Consider the following 22083-nt stretch of genomic DNA (forward strand, 5'->3'; position numbering starts at 1 on the left):
TCATTATTTGTTGGTGCTAGAATTCCGCGATCCTTAAGGTACTCCCAATCCGTGTAATTTGAAGGCAAGTTGGGATAGACAAAGTTAATGAGATTTTGCAAACCATGTTCATCATTGGTTATCAAAAAATCACGTGGTATTTCAATCCAATTGGTTCACCTTCCTCTGTAATGGGCACTCCTGCTATAACTCCTCCAAATTTTATTATCTAATCAGCAAATTCTCGAATTTGTTCAAGGGCATCGGAGGGAACGTCACTTCGACATAAACGCATGTTTATCCTTAGGCACATAACTTGGCAGTCTCTCCAAAAGGGCGCTCGAGGCAAGGTAGCTGCAACAATTGATTCTCGTCCTTCATCTGGCACCTCGGGAAGTATCTGTCTAAAGTCTCCACCAAGAACAACCAATTTACCTTCGAAAACTTTATTGTCATTACAAATATCCTTGAAATGTCGATCTACCGCCTCAAATGCTAATCGATGGGTCATTGGAGCCTCATCCCATATAATTAATGATGCTTCACGGATCAAATCGGCACTGGTTGAGTCTTTTTTGAAGTTACAAACGGAATGTTGATCAGGATCAAAATGAATCTTGAAAGTCGAATGTGCGGTTTTACCCCCAGGCAATAATAAAGCACCCAAAAATAATTCCCGATGAAGCCACAGAGAGCACAATCTTTCTTTCAGTTCAGAATTTCGCAATCAGAGTGTTCCCACAGGTATGTCTTTCCTGTCCCACCACTATCATAGACGAAAAATAGGTCACCGACATCTCGAGAATGAGCATCGAGTATTGCAGCAAATACTCTATATTGATCCTTGTTTAACCCTCTAACTAAGGTATCAAATCTGTTGGCTTCATCATGTGTGTCATATTCAAGTTCATCTCTTATCAACCGATTTAAGGCATTACGTGCTAACTCTGAAGAAGGTTGTGGCATGTCAGGGAAATCTGTCAATGACCTTCCAAGTTTATTCAATATATGCTCAATCTCTTGTAATCCTTGATTCTGCATCTCTTCGGGAGTTAATCGTTAGTTAGGGTTTCTAGTTTGGCGTTGCATCATTCTCTCAAGGTTATCGGTAAGTTCACCCCAATTTTGTTCCCACAACTATTTCGAATCACTTACTTCTGAAAACATCAATATGGAGCAAAACATGTTTCTCAACTGTGAACCCGATGCCCAGTTAGAGGCTTCTGATAGAGTTTCATTCCACTCATTATCGTCGTTAAGCAACCCTAAGGCCTGACATGCGTGCAGATCTGAAGGTAGGGTGGATGACACCATCAACAGTTCGTATATCTTCAAAAGATTCCGCTCCACAAACCTTGGTTAAAAGCATCCGTAAGTAATATTGTTCCCAAGAATTTGGATGAACAAAAGGCAATCTACCAATGCAAGGTCTTTCTTGCCGTTGTGCCCACCCTTTTGTAGAACGATCCCATTTGAATCCCATAGGAAAATTTTGGTAAGTGTATTGATTTTCTTCTGGAAAATCCTTGTTAGCTTGAAACCACATAGTTAACAACTTAACATGGTTTGTTGCAATCTCGGTCATTCAAGGACTGTGTGCAGATCATCATTATCATTGAAAACTACAAATTGTTCACCAGGTAGCTAGATGAAACTGAAGTAGTTCCGTTGAAGGATATTGATGTTGCAAATCAAACTCAAATATTCTCCAGCATGCTTCAATGGATGATACATATCGACAATCTAAGTATTGTTTTATCTCATCCACTCTATTTCCTTGTCGTGCCTCTTGACCACGTCGTGTGGCTGAATTGTTTTCAATGACAATTGTTGCTCGATCTTGACCTTTAGTAACATACTTGTATAGATACTTTACCACACTTCTCGCAGCATAACGTTCAACATTTATGTGTGCATTGTACTTAACACATAGAACTCTATTATATGGTACCACCCAACGATTATCTACCTCCCTTCCATTAACAATGATGGGCTCTCTATTTTATCTACGTCTATACTGCACAAAACCATTATCATCAAAGGTGGTTTTAGCACAAAATTTCTTCGGAAAATGCTTTGAACACTTTCCATCGATTAAACATGGCCCACATGGTCCGTGGAGCATGTTCTTGGTAACTGTTTCAAATGCCAAAGGATCTTTATCCTTGTCAGGGATAGATTTCCGCAGAATTAATTACATCGATATCCTCTGGACGCTTAGGCTTATCTTCTGGAACCAATGTTATGAGAATATGCGCATGTGGAAGTCCGCGCTTTTTAAATTCAATGACATAAAAATCTGAAACATGAAATATGTCCCATGTAATTAATTAGATATGTCAAAATATATAGTACGATTACATAATTAATCAACACAACTCACCAGCAATGACTTTTCCAAACTTCTTGTTATCCTTCAAATCGTGAAGCGTCTGTTTCAATTTGATCTTGAAAACACGTGCTACAATGTCTGGTCTATCTTGAAAACACGTGTACAATGTCTGGTCTATATATTAGATTTGCAAGCAGGTCCTTTTTGTAAACCATTGGAGATGTTCTAGAGAGTCTTTAAGTATAAGAGCATACACAATAGTTAACAATAATCATTGGGGTTATAATTTATTTTATTCATTTATCTTTTTTTTACCTCATTTGTAACCACTCATATAGCCAATGTATCTCAATTGCAACAAACAAGCACTAAATCATTCAAATTGAAGTAGTATTATGGGCATAAATCAAGAAGAAAGCATAACATCAAAACAAAAGATGCAAGTAGAAATGTATTTGATTTGAATTGTTAATTTGTTGTTTATTGTATTAAAGCTTAATTTGAAACATGATTTCAATTTTTTTTTTTTTTTCAATAAAAATTAACTAAGGAAGTATAAACTGAAGATGAACATAGAAATATAGAGTTTTATTTTTAATTGCACATGTTATTTTGAAAATTGTAATCTGGATTTGATTTGAATTGAACCAATGTTAGTTTTGAATTTGGTGAGAATTGATTGTATTATACTCCTTCCGTTTTTAACTACTTGCTCCATTTCTCCATGTGCGGAGTTTTAGGAGAAATTGAAGAAAGTAATAAAATATGGAGGTAGTGGGGTAGTTGAGAAAATAAAAAATTGTAAAAAGCAAAAGTAGTGGAAGAATAGGAGGAGAGAGAGTATTATGTTGGGTTCACTAAGTGTGAGAAATCTAATATATATATATAAAGGGGAGTTTTTTCCCGCGTTTTTAGAGAGTCACGTTGGATTTTGTTATTTTAAAAAAAATATAGAGCGCCACATAAAATTATGATTTTGCGCTATGTAGGATAAAATGTGCTATGTAGGATTTGATGTGTGCCACATACACAATTCGATATTTTTCTGTTGTACCTAACAAGAATGAATATCGTGTTGTTCAAAATACAACTGTCAAAGGCATTGCAGATAATAATAAAATTCCGTTGTATAGATTTGATTTTGTTCAATTGCAACATTTAGATAAGTTCCGTAGTAATGCAACACTCCCCGGTATATATTTTACATATTTCGTATTTTTATTTTTAAAAAATTTATAAAGTGTTATCATTTGCTTAACTAATTTCTTTTAATTGTTTTTTTTGTTTCGTATATCACTTTGTTCTACAAGATGTGGTTGGCATGGTTGTAAACGAAGTTGGAGATTCAATTGAAATAGAAGATAAATGGTAATTATTATTTTAATATATTTGTATATATTTTTAGCACATAAATAAAAAAAATGTTTAAAAAAATTCAAACAAACCGTGCATCGCACGGGTTTCATCTAGTGAATTATATATTGTAAAAGTTTTCCATAAAAGGAAATGAAACAAGTATTTAAAAATAGCCGAAAAAAGAAAGTGGAGCAAGTATTTAAAAACGGAGGGAGTAGTACAAAAATACAAAGGTGTATGGAGGGTTTCAAAAAACAATAAAAAAAATTATGGAGTATTTTTCTAAATCAGGTGTTACCATACGTAAGCCTCATCTGATGTAATTTTGTTAAAATCTTATGTTATTTTAAACAAATTATGTGTTACTTTGCTAAAACAATATTGTGTAATTTTGCTAACATACTACTCGTAACTTATTTTACGTATTTGCACCAAAAATAAAACTTATTTTACGTAAATCTTGTGTTATTTTACATTATTTTATTTTATTTTTATTTAAGGCAATTTTGTGTTATTTTACTTAAACTAATTAAATATGCGAAAATACCATTTGGCCACCTACTACATTTTGGACCTTCTCTACTTTTAGTTAGGCATCCATCGTCATCACCAATGGCGGAATTAATTCACTCATTGTTTGGTAATTAATTTGTTGGTGAATTTACATGCACTGATGCACAGTGACAAAAGTAGTTCTATAAAAGTACTCCTCCGGTCCTCCCCCCTCTCTCCCTCTGTGCTAGGGTTTTCTAAAAGTTTGGTCGTTTAGGTCGGAAATAGTCTAATTTCTTCAGAAATTAGACTATTTTCGACCCTTTTTTCTTGTTTTTCTTTGATTTTGCTTTTTAGGTTTCAATAATTCCCCATTTGTGGGATTTTTGGTTTGTTTTATTTTTGTGTGTGTTTATTAACTAGATTTTGATCTATGGAATTTAGGGCTTGTTCATTAACAAGGACTGATGCGGGTTTGCAAGGCGAGTCAATTCGGCGGGCACATGAAGATGGACCAAAGGGTAGGTTTCTCCATGACTACATACGCAAAGGCGAAAGCTGTTCCATAGATAGTCTCTCGTGTGATATGAAAGCCTGTTGCGATATTAGCGGGGGACGCTCCCTCACGAAAATTGTATGTGTTGTCTGTAGTGTTGATGAAGCAATTAACCTTTTGATTTTTTTTTGTAATGTTCTCGTTGGGGTTGAATGTCTTTGTAGATGCCGTATGGCTTTCTTATTAATGGATTTTTTCTTTCTCTAAAAAAAAAAAAAAAAAAAAAAAAAAAAAAAAAGATCAATCAATAACCAACAATCTTTTCTCAACAACAACAACAAAAAAAAAGAAAAAAAAAGGTTTTAGGGGGCAATTTAGTCCTTAATAAATTAATTTAGTTCTCAAGAATTCGAATTGAGCTTGGAATTTGCAAAACAACGATGTAAGTGCTTCGTTTTGCATGTTTAATAATATCGATTTTGACTCGCCACTCGCAAAGCGAGGCATTGTATTACAAGAACTCATTAATTCTTCTTCTATTTGTATCGAGTTAAGGTAACAATAGGGACTAATCTTTTTTACTTTTCACTTTTTGGGACCTAAACTTTTTTTTCTTTCACCATTTGAGACCTGCAGTTAATTCGTATTACAACTTTCTTCTTTCGGAATTCTTGTCTATAGTATTAGATGCTCGAACTTGATTTCAGTATTACCTGAAAGTGTCTATCTAGTTTTACAGTCCACTTCAGCTGTCCAAGGCTTTGTTCTGTGAATTGAGTGGGGCTTTGGCATTCCTGTTAGTGAATATGTTGAAGACTATCGCTACCTTTACTAGTTCTCAGGCCACTCAGGTGAATTCTTGCTTTCTTTTCATGATTGGACGTGCATCTATTATTAACATGTCAAGTTTTTGTATCCCTCAGCTCATTCTACATATTGCTACTTACTGGTCATGTTACTTATCCTTTCTTTTGCTATGAATTCTTATAATATAAAAAGTGTTAAGTGTTCCAGGCAACCGGTATCCATAGTGCTTTCTGTGACTACCAAGTTGATGCTATCACATTGAATTGGCAATTGCTCCTAAAAGATTCATCATATTACAAGAGCAAGCGAACTGAATTTTATTGTTTTACTCTCAACTGGATGTTACTTCAATGGAGTGTTCTGTTCGACTACTAATTAAGATAGGCTTATAAAAGAACCTTAAATTGCTTTGGTTGAAACAAAACGCTGGATGCCTGCTTAAAATTGTAATTCTTGCTGTAGTGTATCTATAGTATAAGATGGCTAACAGAGATATATAGGAAACTATCTAAATTTCAAAAATGTGTACTAAAACTGCTGCATGTATGTATGATCTTGACTGATCCAGCATGTCCGTGTCTGGCTCATTAAACACATCAACATGCTTGACAGCCCAATGATTGAATCTCTGTGCAAGAACCCAATTTAAAGCTTCCACCCAACTCCGCGTTTTCATTGTTTAAAACATGTAATGCCACCTTTTTAGGTCCAATTTATGTCAATTAGGTCGGTCCATAAATGATTCAATTATCAAGCCCAAGGTCAAAGGTTCAAACCTCCAATCCATGCCAAGTCAAGGTCAGCAGCCCAGTCAACGTGGCAAGCCCACTTGATTCGTGGCCCATATCTCTTCATTGTACTAAGGTATAAAAGCCTTCACTTCTCCCACTTTGCATTCATTCACAAATAGCCTCAAGCAATCAATTCTCTTGCATAGCACTTTCTCGATCTACACTGTACTGACTTCGACATCGGAGGGGCCTTCCTCGACACTACCCCGAGGCCAGTTTACATGTACTTGCTGTGCAGGAAACCCTCGGCCCAATCTCACTTGGACCGAGTTCAGTCTTCAACCCTTCAGCAAGGACCTCGCCGAAGGTCCCATTGTTTTACCCGAAACACCACCTTAACAAACTCATAAGTCATAAAGCTCATAACTAGCCAAAGGAGGCTATAAAGCTTAGACATTCTGCTAACAGATAATATATACTCATAATAGCCATGGAGTTGAGTCATTCAACAACTGGAAAAATATTTGGCCACGGAAGCTAAGATCATTTTATAACTTCACTAAACAACATCTCTAATTCACTTGCCTTACCAAATATGTCCTGTTCATGGCCTTCAAGAGAGAATCTATATATCTTTAACATTTTCTCATTTACATCTTCCCTTTTCTTTTTGCTAATTTTAATCCTGTGTACTGAGAAGATGATTCACATTTTTGTTTTTGTGCCGCAAAAATAATGTTCTAGTTTACCAAAATTTCTTTCTACTTCATAGTAATTAATATGAAACAGATATAAGAGTAGTATTTAAATATATATACTGAGTTAGTTAGTTGAAATACTTGAAAAGTAAGTTTTTATTTACAAGGACAAATATGTCCTTTTACTTTGTGTTTGAATTACTTTGAAAGTAAATTAGTCATAAAATTCCTGTAAAAAAAAAATAATAAAATAAAATAATATAAATTGGTCATAAATTCTATCGGGTGAATTTGAATTTGAGATGTCAAAGGTAAAAATTAATCATGTTAACAATTTTTAAAATTAGGTTTAAACCATTTATGCAAATTTAATCCTCCAACATACAAATTTATATATATAAACCAACTAGATTAAACCTCGTGCAATGCACGGTTGTTAAATAATTCTAATGACAATAAATTTTACCAAAAATAATGAATATAAATATTATAAATAGACTTAGTAGTAAAAAGTATGAAATATTGTGAAAGAAATTAATTAAACACGTAATAGTTTATAGTTATAATGGGCAATTTGATATTTAAGGACATTTATTTTAGATTTTATACAAACTAAAAGTCATAATTTAATTACAATAAGCTTTTTTTAGTAAGTGGTTTTGGAGGGAAAACTTTTTATAATATTTTGCCAAGTGTCCTCCTAGATTTGCTTTTAGTATAATGTAATTGATAATAATGGAGCTCTTTCCCTAAATAATGTTGGGAAATTATCTAATTCCCAAATTATAGCTACTCTTTTTTTAATTCCCACCATACCGTCCACGTCACCAGTTCAGTGAGAATTTTTTAAAAAAAACGGGTTTATTAGAAAACTGCTACTTCAAGTAGCGGTGTGCTACTGAAAACCGCTACTTCAAGTAGCAGTTTGTATTTACTAATTATTTTTTTAATAAAATCACTTTCTCTCCTTCCATTGTAAAGTAATTCAGCAGAATCATCCAAAAAGAAAAATAAAAAATAAAAATTCAAACGACACTCCCCAAGTAGCCTTCCAATGCAACAATCCCTCGCGCTGGGAGCCGTTTTCGCCACCATCGACGCCTTCCTACGGCTGTTTGCCGACAATGATTGCTGTGAGAATATAACCAGAAACGAGGATATATCAAAGGATTTGTGATTGTCGACACCGATGCACGCGTAATTGCACCGTTTATCAAAGGTTTATGGAACTTGGGGATACAACTATTCAAGTACTTGAAGGTTTAATTTTGACTGATTTACAGATATTTTGTTTTAAAGAAAAACTTACTAAACAAACCCATAAACCGCTACTTCATAAACCGCTACTTCAAGTAACGGTGTTTTGAGGAAAACCGCTACTTCAAGTAGCGGTTTGTTGCTGGACCGAGAAAAAAAAAACCGGTTTGTTTTCCTTAGCTGACGTGGACGGTATAATGGGAATTAAAAAAAGAGTAGCTGTAATTTGAGAATTATTAGATAATTTCCCAACATTATTTAGGGAAAGGGCTCATAATATTGATCCTATATATTTATAATCATTTTATAAGCCAATAATAATCAATAACATTCATTTTGTAAATAAGTAAATAAATAAATAAATAAAAACCAAACACACACACATTCATAGAATTATTCTTCCAATATGTTCAAATTTGACATAATTGTGTATTCTATTTCACTAATTGATAAAATTGAGAAGTGTCAAATCACTAACCATTAAGGATATGCCATGAATCTGACTTTGCTGTCGTGTCTACCAAAATCTAGCTTTTTGATTGCAATTAGTAAATTAAACCTGTCATTACAGAGCGCATTACCATAGGAATTAGGAAGTTAGGAACATAAGACCAACTTTTCATACTACGTAATACTTCCTTTATTTGAAACTTCCTCCATTTTCCGATTTTTATAATATATATATTCTCTTAATTTCTAATTGATAATCGTGTTTTACTTGTAACTGGTTATTAATGCATGTCTTTGATTATTAATAGTACCTCTAATTATTAAATTTGATATTATTTAAAACACTGATCAAGACAAATAAAACAAAATTCACTCAAATTATAAATAGCTTCAATAATCCAAACAAGAGCATAATAAACAAATAGAGGGATCAGAGTATATTTTTAAAAAAAATTGAGGAAGGAGTGTGTATTGCTTATGCGAAGTAAAAATAAAAAATCTCTTGATTTAGGATTTGTTCTCTTCAACTTATTTCAAATACTTATTACTTATTTCTTAATAAATTCATATCAAATCAGATCAGATAAGACCAAATCAGAACTTTTGATTATCATTTACTTATCGTTAAATATTGTTGATTGCGTATTATAAAAATGACATATTTAAAAAGTTCACAATGAGATGAATCTAACAAGATCCATTTTGATAATGTTTTTATTTATAGATTAGTATTAACATGCGGTCAAAATTTAGTCAAATTATTAAATCAGATCAAACCAGACCAGATTAGAAAAATCAAGATCAAAAAATTCAGACCTTAAAAAATTCAGATAAGATCTACTTATTTCAGGTGAAGAGAACAACAAGTCCTTATATACATAATATACGCTGTATTAATTTTATCATTTTATTTGTGAATATTGTTGGATAGTTTGGATTCATCTGATCATTATGTAGATATTCAGTTACTTAATATTTTTGTCTATAATATATACGAAGTATGTAGCATTATCGTACAAATATACAATAATGTACGGAGTAAATAGTGAAATTTCCGTCCACAGATTTTTACAAAAGATATATATATTTACATAAGCAAGATTTGATGATTTCAAGTTCAATTCTACCCTCAAGGCCTCAATTACATGATTTTATAATATTATCCTTTTTAAAAAAAATAAAATAAAAATAAAATAAAATAAAAAAATCTTAATTAGAGATAAGCAACGTGCTGTTTTACAACTACTCACTTGGAAACTTTTGCTTAAACAAATGAATATACCTAAAACAACTAAAATTAAAAGTAAGGATAAAGCAAGAAAATGGATATTTTAGTAGATTTTTGTGGACTTTTTGGATCCTAAAATGGATGTATGTCTCATCCAACAAAGACAAAGGCAGCCACCAAGAAGAAACCTTAGCTTTATTAATTTTGTGTGTTTTCTCTTTTCTAGTAGAGAAACATAACCCATACTTATAACCAAATCTATCATTTTTGTCAACAAGCTAAGTGTAGTCTTCTCATTACCAACTTGTCTACTACTAAAGTTTACTTGATAGATTCTATGATTTGATTAAAAGCATTAATTAATGAGATATAATTTGATACATTGCATACAATTACATACAAGTATTTTTATAATACATAGTTTTGGCCTTACACTATCAAGGTCATTTGATTATAGAGCATCAACAACGTTTGTATCAATAAAAGTACAAAGTATATGTCAACGTATTACTTGTAAGGTGTATAGTTATTTTACTTATTTAGTATTAAAAAATTCATGTTAGATATTTTTTTTTTTTTTTTTGGTTGCACAAATTTGGAAATGAATCATTATTTTAAAAAAGAGTGAAATAAAGTAGTAGATTTGATAGTGAAATTGTTAAATACAGGTGTGGGCTGCACCTGCAAACCAAATGAAGTTTCATCCAAAAATTATATGGCAATAGGTGGAGTGGTAGGTCTATTTTCAACAGAAATGCTGATTTTTTTTCTTTGATGAATTCCTCCAAATATGTGAAACTTTTTTGTACATCTCAAATGAAAGTAGCAAAGATAAGGGTAGTCCTCTATCTTGGATATTTCTTTGTTCTTTTAATCTCTACTTATTTTATTTTTAAGCAGTGATTTTCAACTTATAGCTTTGACAATTAGAAAAATTAATTATGTATTCCATAAAAATAGTAAATTTTAACATTTTTGAACATATGTACAAAAATGAATCTAACGATGAATTCATCGAGTGAATGAAGGTAGTAGACGACGTACTCATGAAAGTCATGAGTGTTTACACAGAACACTTGAAACAAGTCTTGAGTGTGGCTCTAGACACTCCAAATATGGGTGCATGTTTATTTAGTGTGGCAAATGTGTGTACCTTGACCATTTGCATCTCACTTGACTTGTTAGCTTATTGTTGGAAATAGGTAATGCAAATGAATTCTCGAGCCCGATCAGGCCGTGGTTCGCCCGACCGGGCGGAGGTGGCTAAGGAAAATAGGAGAACTCTTGCGCCCGATCGGGCGGCCTTTTTGACAAGCCCGATCGGGCGGCTTCGCCCGATGGCTCGCCCGACCGAGCGGTGTTCGCCCGACCGGGCGCGACACTTGGTCTGGAAAAACTTAATCTCGCGCCCAATCGGGCGGCTGCTTGCTCGATCGGGCCCGCCTTTTTCCTAGGTCGGTTTGCTTTACGTGTCTCCTTTTTCCGGAACTCATATAAATACGAGTCTTGCCTCTTCGTAAGAGATTGATTCACTTTTCAAGCCGAAAACACAAAACCTACCCTTTGAGATCTGAACAGTTCTTGATCAATTCCACTCTTCGAGTTCGGGTGCACGGATTACGAAGAGAGTTGCGTTAAACTTGGGGGGCGTGCGTCACTAGGAAACTTGTACCAGTGGTGGCGTATTTCGCTTCTAAGGCAGTGGATTTTGTTCCACGGCGCGACTGTGAGTTTGGGATCTTCAATCCAGAAAAGTTCTAATCTTTTTTTGTTTGTTATTGATTTCAACAGTTATTTTACCAACACTTATTATAGAAATTAATTTATGACCTTCATTACTGTTTTTTTTTTTTCTTTTAATTTTTATTTTTAATTTTTTATTTTGAAGACGACCTTCATTACTTGATTGCTTGCTTAATTTTTTAAAAAAAAAAAATTTTAATTTTTATTTTTATGTTATATTTCCATTATTGTAGGTAATCAAGCAAAAGATTGAGCAATAATTTAACTTGCATTGCAAAATATTATATTCTTGTTTTTTTTTTTTTTCCTTTGAAAACCCTATTATATATACAATTATACATGCACAAATTACAAATACTAATTATAATTACAATCATCCATGTAGTTGAAGGTACCATAGTCAACGAAGGAAGTTTCTATTTGTTATTAGCACCCCATATCCTACCACTTCACATAGGACCGTTATTTAATTACGACAGTGACACATCATGAAAACTCAATCATTTATTTACAAAATAAATGTCCTAGTACTCTTATACTTTGCTACTCTCTACATTACTCTTATCTTATCGAGCTAATTTTTTTCTTCAATATTTGGAGGTCGATTTTATTTTTATTTTTTTTTTATTTACAATGAATTATTTTAAAGCCAATAACTAAAATCTAATAAAGATTAGTTGTATGCAAATTAATTAAAGATGGATGATCAAGTCCGGTCTAATCTGCATCCTGCTACAATGTTTAAGTATGTTAATTAATTTTTGCTTTAGCTTAACATTAAGTTTTAATAACCCCAATATGCTTAGCTGCCTTAACTAATACATATTATGCTTGTATACACAAAATAAATCATCTAATTTGTCGAGTCTCAAGTGGACTTTTATGCACATCTCTAATAATTCTTGAACAAGACACATTGAAATATTTATGTGTGCGATAATGTTGACTATCTTAATCAATTTAAGTTTTAGGCGATACTTTTGTGATCATCACTTTCTCTACATATATTATCAACCAGTTTAAGCTTTAGGGGATACTTTTGTGACTTTCTCTACATTCTCTTACACACGAAATCTCAAAAACTATTTTCAAAAGAAATCACATTCTTATTAACTATTCTGTAACAAAAAGATCATCCTAGAGATTGATCTCACAACTTTCTTTTGAAAAATAAAAAATCAGTTTAACGATCATGTGATGGTCTAGTATAAAATTTTCCATGAATATGCATGCACTTTTACATACTATGTTCCATGCATATGCACAAGTATCATGATAACAACTTTACTTAATACGTGCATGGCAATGGAAAACCAGAAAAAAAAAAAAAAAAAAAAAAAAAAAAAAAAAAAAAAAAAAAATCCTACTACTTGAGTTCAAAGTAAGATACAATCCAACTTACTTATTGGGTTATAGATATATAGGAGTAGCTTTTACTTATTGGGTTATTAAAGATTAACAAAGTTTCTTATTTTTCTTTCAACACAGAACACATAGTACTCAAAGTCTCAAACTTACACTATTTAGTAGTTTCCCCTCAAATATGAGTCTATTTATACTTCTCCTTGAATTGAATGAAAAATGAATAAATTAAACAACGAACTCGGTCTATATTGAAGCAAAGCACTAAGGAGACACTGCACCAACATTGGGCCTTAGCAATATAAGTCCTAACACAAACAATGCCTATCGAATGACATGCAATAACTTAGGGTCTTTTCTGATTTACTGAACTGAGCTAAATTGAACTAATTGAAATGATTATTTTATGAGAGAAGGAAATTGAAAACTAAATTGAACTGAACTGAAATTTAGCTGAAGAGAACATGCCCTAATTGAACCTAGCACGAATACGGATTTGTAAGAATAAATGGAGAAGAGACAAGATATAAAGAGAAGTTCAATCAGTCCACTAAAATTTGCCCAAAGCAAGGTTCCATCCTAAAAGAGATAATCTAAATGAACAATAATAAACTTCATTGGACTAAATAATATAAACTAAAAATCATTTGAGACACACAATATTCACACTTGCACTTAACTATTTGAATTAGAGGAAAGATAAGAGAACAACTACATAAACACCTAAAATAAACAAATTGCAATATAAGAGAATTAAAGTGTAAATATTAGAGTAAAATTAATATTAATTACACCGAACGACGCGTGATTTTGTCATAAATTCCTAACTTAATATCATTTCAACCAATATAATTTATCCTTATCTAACGCTCCGGGGCGCTCGTTAGCAAGATCGATATAATTATAATGCATTGCATCTTAATTCACCAATTATATTACACCATACATTAAAATGTTGATTAGTCGTATCTAATTTATCAACAAACCGGGATAATGATTTGAATCCAATATATAAACTATATACAAATAATAACAAAGTTGACCTCTAAATATATTTGAATCATTTATCAAGTCGAAGAATGGAAGAAATAAACAAAAAACATAACCAATCATCAAATTTTTTTTTTGGAGCTAAATCAAAAGTCATATTCAAAGCAACTTACCATGGCAAGCTAACTGTCTTCACAAGCATCCTCGATCTTGAATGTTGATGATGACAACATGAATGACGAAAATATTGGCTATCAAAATAATATAATGCTGATATATATATACCACATTAACCATAAAAATAAAACATTGAACATAAATAAATGATTAAATAAATTAGGATATCTTAGCTTCTACCTACCTACATTTATAACTTGTAAATAAATTGTACACAACCCTACACGTTGATGTAATAGTGGTAATTGCAATATCAACGTTGACATGAACAATTGTACAATAATACACAGTACCAAATCACAATTAAATGCTGTCTAAAATAAATTCAAACATAAAAAGAGTAATAATTTATTTATTTTTATATAAATTAAATTTCCTCTTTTTATGTCTTGATTAAACTGTACCAATAATGTTTATTATTTTTTTATTATTGATTTTCGGCACCAAATGAATGTAATCTAATTCAATACAATCAAAATCGAATCCATATCGATCTAACTAAACATGAAAATTTTAAAGTAAATCATCAAATACAAATGTATAATTTCTTTTTTCTGTAACATATTCAATTATCTAAAACGCGTTGCAAAAAATCGAGAGAATTAGGGGAAAAGATGGTACTAGGAGAAGTAAAATTTGTCGAAAAGGGGCTAGGTAAGTAACTTCCTTCGATAAAACTCTTATTCCCATGTTGTACAACACTCAAGTCATGATGATGTTGTTGTAGGTTTAGGTTATTTGGATCATGAAAAAAGGGTGAAAACAAGTTTGGTGAAATTGGTGGTAACGAACTCGGTCCGGGGGATAATATCCCCGGAAAAAACACGGTTCTTTCTACCCCTTCCATGTCGCCGCCACCACCACCACCTCCGTCGCCACCTACACCAAAAGTTATCCCTTGTTCTCTAATAACATCACTTTGACCAACCATTCTCTTTGCTTCTGGGTGCATTTTCGTCCTTTCGATGCTCGCAAACCTCGCGGCCGGCGATACACCCCCCGTTATTACATGATGATGACTTGTAGTAGTAGAAGAAAATCCAGTAACCATATTACTACTACTACTTGAAGTAGTAGTAGTAAAATTACTAGAAGGATATTGTGTAGAAGATGATGATGATGAGGTGGCATCGGGGCCCGTTAACCGTTGAACAAGTGTCATAAATTCACTAGGGTGTGTATGGATTACCTTAGGAGACACGGTGTATATGATCACAGGCTGACGTGGCGGCGGTGGTGGTTGAGATGCTACTTGTTGGTGTTGATGAGGCGGATTAGCCGGTGGCGCCACCGGTGGTTTTTTTATCTTGTGTGACTCTTTCCTAACCTTCAAGGGTGTCGGCCTTGGGCCTTGTAGCTCTTTACGAGGCGGTCGGCTACCGCCCGGGGAGTCCGGATTGTCCATGGTGGATATGGCTAGAAGAGAGGCCAAGGTTGGTACACAAAGATATTGTGGCTAGGAAAAATGATGATGAGATAGTGGTAAGGGGCATTTAATATTTTTTTTCAAAAGGTGGATAAGAAATATACAAATATATATACATAAAATTAAAAATATTTTGAAAGGAGGGAAGATGGGTGGAAATGTATAGACTTAAAAAAAATAAAATAATAAGTCAATGGGACATAGGGAAGTATAGTATAACAAATTAACATGAAGTGGTTGAGAGAATTTGTCTTGTTTTGTTAGTTTCTTGAACAAGTGAGCATATGCAAGTTGGGTGTCATTAGGTTACTAATAGGAGAAAATTCATTAATTGTGTTGGCTACTTGTTTATTAGTGATGCTATTAATTATGTAATGATCAGTAAGAAAAGGCAGGTTTCGTGGTGTTATTAATCTTTGAACTTTTCTAACCTTTTATGGTTGTAACCTAGAAGCTTCTTATTGTCATGCAAGTAATTTTTCGGCTTTAATATAGGAAGTGGTGGTAATTGGATTATCTATGCGTGGCGTCATTTTGGGTTGGATGGATTTAACTTTTAAATTCGTGTAGTTTTATGTTTACATTTGATTTGATTTAGCCATTTTGGTTTATTTATACATATATGGAGTTTTAAATTATAACACTACATAAAAAATGAGTATATTTAATATTTATCCACCATATAAATGATTTTACCAAAAAAAAAAAATAATGTATATAAAATGAGTATGTAGATGTTATATATCGATCTAACCATAATTATTTATTACACTTACACATGCGTAGGTAAGAAAATGATACATATTTTATGTTGTGCGCTCATAGTTCCTCTGTTTTTATGTGGCTAACACTTCAATTTTCATGTTTAATTTGTCCACCATTTGTATATTTAATTATAGATAAAATTAATATATATAATATTAAAACTTAGTATTTGAAAGATATATATTATGGCGAATTTAATAAGATTTCTCATAATTACATTTCACTAAAAATAAACATTGTGTATTATGTTAATAGTACGTGTAAATTTCAAGTGTTTGTTTTACCTTAAATTAAAGTAATGGATGAATTATTAATTTATCAATTCGTGGTGGGAGCATTTTATGTATGATTTGGAGAATTTGATTGAGTAGAGAGGAGAACTATAGTATAACAATAGATTAGTCTCGTGCGATGCACGATTTGAACAAATAAAATTTTCTAAAATAAAATAATACACCTATTTTTTTTAAAAACAAATAAATTAAAACTCTGGCAAAAATTGAATGACAAATGTTTGGGGTACCTTAAATTATTAATGTTGGGGAGAATAAACTGTTTTTCAAAAATTTATACTAATAATAATATAGCTAACCAAAATTTTAATAAATTAAAATAAAATCATTTAATGGTGACATCATTTATAGTTTTGGAGAGAATTTTTTTTAATCCTAACGTGACAAGATGATGTTAGCGGTTGTTATTTTAGTAATAGTTATAGATTAAAATTCAAGCATATAGCATTATCATGTAAGGTTGTATATTATGTTCACTTTATTTTTACATACTTATTTCAAAATAATCAAATTTGAATAAAGGTTAATAAGTTTAAATAAATAGTACTCCGTATTGGTTAGTGTTGCTTGATAAGGCAAATAAGGGGTATCTAAGTTCTAATTATGTTCATTTTAATTTATCTATTTATTATTGTTACAAAAATTCTAGAGTCTAGACAAAAGTAGTTAAAGCACCCAAAGCAGTCTATTAGTTCATAAAAACTTACTGTTTGTGTGAGAAAAAAGACCAAATGAAGACTCCTTTTTTCTTAAATGGGAACATGCAATTTAATTAAATTTATTTGTAGAAGAACAAGTCATAATAAAGAAAGAGCATGATTAGAGGCAGTTAAAAGAGATAACAATTGCTGACTGAATTGCCAATTTCAGACTGGTAGTAGTTATTTAGTTAACCTTCAACCTGAAAAATTAGATATACGTACCACTTTAGAAGTCTTGGAACCTTCTATTCTTCTACATAGAATTTTATGGTACTACGTTTATCTCAAACTTATTTCTTTATTTTATTTTATTTTTCTTTTGAGGGATTTTTTATTTTTTTTGGATATTATTATTACTAAAGAATGGGTACGAATGAGCCTACTAAACATAAGTATACATGACGTACGTTGCTATATCTTCGTATTGTACAAGTCATACACAGTTATGTACTTATGTCTTATTAGTACTTCGTAACAAACTAATTATATACTCATAATTAAATAAATATACAACAAACTAGGATTTCTCTGGCCTCTGCTCTTCTCTTCTCTCATCCTCTTTTCTAGGATTTCTCTAAAATCTTGGCCATTAGTTTTTGTCAGTTTAGTTGTTTAGCAATTTAGGTTTCAATAAATCTACACTAGTGTAGATATTCGCCCGTCTCCCTATGGTGGAGTGGTTAGTTTTTGTTACTTTTAGTTGGTTGTTTGCGTTTAGGATTTGTTTGTGTGTTAGGGTTTATCAAAAAGGTAATCATCTTTTACCCTATTGTCACTTCGTTGGTAAAGATTTGTTCCGGATCGTAACGGTTGTCAAGTTTTCGAATGCGTTCAAGCGAATTAGATGAAAATTATCCTTACGGCTATAACAAATCATTAGACCGTCTCTCCGAAAAGGCTGTATATTCCAACAATGTGTGCAAGCGATGTACCACAGTGCAAGATCTTTTCAGCGATGATAGCTTTGATGAAGAAAACCCTAGTTTGATTCAATTTTATGTATTTGTAAATTTAGATTTCGTTTATTTGTAGATGCCGGATGTTTTTTTATTAATGAATTGATTTGTTTCAAAAAAAATACATAACAAACTTTTAGTTTTTCTTAGACCGTTCTCTCTTAATGTAATTTGAAGAAACAAAATTATGAAATCTCTCTATTTACATAATTACATGACTTTTACTTATCAATAATTTATTTTATCGCTTATATTATAAAATCATCAAAATTTATATTTATCCGACTTTATTTGAACATGGGCGATCCTTAAACTTAGATCTCTAATATAAGTGAAAAAAAAGTGGACAACATTTGACCTAAGACATTGTACTATAGCATTTTGAAAAAAGATTAATTTTATAAACACAAAAATGAAGCATACGGTTTTCATTTAATGTAAAACAGTGTCGTTGCGAAAGCAATAATAAATGTGTCATTGAATTAATAAGATAAATTGACGTTTAATTAACGTGAGTGTGAGATATGTTAAGCGAACCAAGTCAAGTTGAGGCGTTGAGAAAAAGCCAAGTCTTGATCGACCACCACAAATCTTGACTCTTGAAAGAAGTTGAACCTAGTCAAATTATACCCACTACTTAATACTTGGCTTTTCTTTATCATGTTTTATATTTTATCTACTATTTGCATTGTCTTTTCTTCTTATTCCTTTTTTTTGGTTGAATTTGGAGACTAGGAGAGTGGATTACGGTGTATAATGATCAAATAATCTAAATAGAAAATTAATTTCTCTTCTAACACCCTATTCAACAATAATATCTTAGTAATATTGTCAATAATTTTGGAACTTATTATTAATCAATACATTTAGAACAAGGCTTAACATGACTAGCTATACATTCATCTTTATGTAAAATCTCTATATGTGACTAATGCTCGACGTATGATAGTTTCATAGGCATAGGCCGGATAAATCATCAATACTATACACTAAAGTAATTACCAAATTTATCCTTAAAGCACACGTGTCGCGTCCACATTAAAAAAAATTCCCATCAAAAACTTTTCTTTTAAAAAAATTAAATAAGATAATTATGAAAAAAAAAAAAAGATTATACATACGGCCTAAATAATTAAACAATAACAGGTTTAAATAATTAAAATGTTCAATGTATTAAAAAAAAACTATAAACAAATACAAACTTATAGAAATACTACCTCCGATTTTTTTTAGTTACAACTTTAGGGTATTATTTGAGAGATATAAAATATTCCAAAGTTGCAACTAAAAAAAATTTGAGATAGTATATGAATACTATTTTTTTTTTTTAGTGAATATCCGAGGGCAAAGAGCTAGTGTTATAGTATGACAAGAACGCAAGAAGGATTAAATATATTTATTGACCTATTTGGCAAAATTAAAGAAGGTAAAAGAGTAATTATTTTTTGGTTTTAAAATTTAAAGTAAAGCGGGAACCACTCACTTAGAATATCATAATTAACTAAAATAAGATTTTTATTTTCTTTATTATTATTATTACTATTATTATTATTTTTAAGAATATGAATAATTTTATGGATCATGGGATTTGTTATTAAAATAAATAGCTATTCATTTAAGCTTGTTTAATTATGGTCGATCACTTTTGTCCAAAATTTGGTTCAGGACAAGTCATGTTATTTATGGTTTTAAATATCACCAATTGTGTCATAGTCACATGACTAGTAGAAACTAAAAGTCTAAAATATGCATGGCTTCATATTTTATTTTCTCTTACATTACGCACCCACCACATTTTAGTGTTTTACAGATTACAACTCCATTTAATAAGCATATAGTCTGAGAATCAGATATAAAAATCTGTACTCCAATATTAATTAAAAGTAGAATACAAAATTTTCACAAAATTTAATTTGAGATGCAAATCTTTAAAAATGAGATCTAAAGCCAAAATTTATGACCATTCCCGTAGCATAAAAATTTAGTAACTGTAATTATAAGGGATATCAAATTAAGTTAAACTAGAGTGTACCCGTGTAAAATGTACGGGATATACATTATATTATATTAGAATGGAAAATTTGCGAGAAAAATCCTTTTAAGTGGTCAACTTTGTTAGGCAGACCCTTTTATATATTTATATATATATATATATATATATATATATATATATATATATATATATATATATATATATATATATATATATATATATATAAAAGGTGGCACAAAAGGTCCTTTTATGCAATTTGGATTGTATGGAGGGTCCGTTGACCGAACTCCGGCGTTGACTTAAATTTTCCGGCCAAATTACTTATGTTACCCTTTTTTTTCCTTTTCCCTCTATTTTCTTCGATTTCCCCCTTTCCCCAATTGAAACCCTAACTTTAGCCCAGACAACTCAGAAATCTTGTATTCTTATCCTTAAATCACAATTGAAGGGAAATCAAAGCCTATAAGCACCAGGCGAATCAGGCAAGGTGAGAATCCTTTGTCAATTTCAGGTTTTGTTTTGCAATTTTGTAATTTATCATTGTTTTTTGTAGATTATAGTTGCGCATAATGATGAAGAGGTGTAATTACAGTCTTTCAATTGCCAAGAGAACATCGCGGACTCATGAAATCCCAGGAAGGAGGTGAGGGGTCTTGCAAGTTCTTCAATTTTGAAATAGGGCAAAAGGGTTGTGACTATTTTCAGTGGATTGACAGTGACATGGTTGATTGGCATGCAGAAGAGTGTGATAAATGTGTTGTTGGCTGATGACAGGATAAAGTCGTATCTCCTAATCAAAAGAATTACCTAATTCCTCTAACTATAGTAGATAGGGAAGTAGGGTCGAACCACAGGGAAACAAGTCAATTTATTCCTAATTAATTAAAATAATCTAAATTATTAAGTAACTAATTTGTTGATGTAAAAAGAATTAAACTAAGGAGATTAAAGTAAGGAGCAATAAATTAATAAAGACCTAGCTAGGGTATAGGTTCACCAATAAATAATATTCCAGGGTAAAACATAGTAATCAATCATCAATGCATTCAATTAGCCAGATCATAAAGGGCTTTCGCTACGTATTACAGTCACAGAGTTAATCTACCGGTAATAAATCTCATCTCTCGAATCTCGACTTAACCATTTATAAATTAATCTGCCTATTGAAACTAAGCCTAAACATCAATTCTCATCACTCGGATCTTGAACAATATTGCAAAACTCATACAATTAAACCAGGCCTAATCTAATTGCATAGCATTAAATTAATCAATAGGAAATTAATCAAGCATTGACAGTCAACAATAATAAATTATCCCTTCATATTATTTATGGATCCCCACAAACCCTAGAAAGAAAACTACTCACACATAATTAAATCTAAACTAAACAAAGAAAATAATCAAGACAAAGCAAATAATTAAAGAAATTAAATTACTAAAAATAATAGAGAAGAAATCGTTACCAAAGTTAACATAAATTATGAATCGAATTAAAAAAAAACAAAGTTGTAGAGAGAGAAACAAGAGAGAAATTTAAGCTTAAGAGAAGATTAAACTAATGAAAGAGAGGTAATTGTATCAAAAGCAACTAAAACGTATTTATACAAAACATCAAAATCCTAATTAAAATCTAAGTAAAATTCGCCGGAATTAATCTTCAAGACATGCGCCTGGTCTGGCGAAGCACCGCCCGGGGGCCGGGGCCGCCTTTTCGATCCTCAATACATCTCTCGCGCCCGATCAGGTGCGAGACAGGGCGAGAAGCAACTTCTTTGGTCATCCGGCTCGCCCGGCCGGGCGCGCCTCAGGGCGAGGGCTCACCCGATCGAGCGAGGCTACTTGGGCTAAT

The 22083-nt window shown here is 31.8% G+C and overlaps 1 protein-coding gene across 1 annotated transcript; it reads right to left on the reverse strand.

Moving 5' to 3' along the window:
- Positions 1 to 208: 208 nt before the first annotated feature.
- Positions 209 to 1020, reverse strand: LOC145584205 (uncharacterized). Its single transcript, XM_081641104.1, has 2 exons — positions 771 to 1020; positions 209 to 684 (listed from the first exon to the last, which is right to left on the reverse strand). Exons 1-2 carry the CDS (start codon positions 1018 to 1020, stop codon positions 209 to 211), a joined length of 726 nt encoding a protein of 241 aa, XP_081497230.1.
- Between the last annotated feature and the right edge of the window lie 21063 nt (positions 1021 to 22083).

The sequence above is a fragment of the Chenopodium album genome, chromosome 16, assembly GCF_948465745.1.
Source record: "Chenopodium album chromosome 16, dcCheAlbu1.1, whole genome shotgun sequence".
Lineage (NCBI taxonomy): Eukaryota > Viridiplantae > Streptophyta > Magnoliopsida > Caryophyllales > Amaranthaceae > Chenopodium > Chenopodium album.

Excerpts from the sequence above, each read along its gene's own strand:
- LOC145584205 (XM_081641104.1), bottom strand. The coding sequence starts at position 1,020 with ATGCAGAATCAAGGATTACAAGAGATTGAGCATATATTGAATAAACTT. Across the intron at positions 685-770 it reads TGCTCATTCTCGAGATGTCG|AAAGATTGTGCTCTCTGTGG; the intron begins GTGACCTATTTT and ends CTGAACTGAAAG.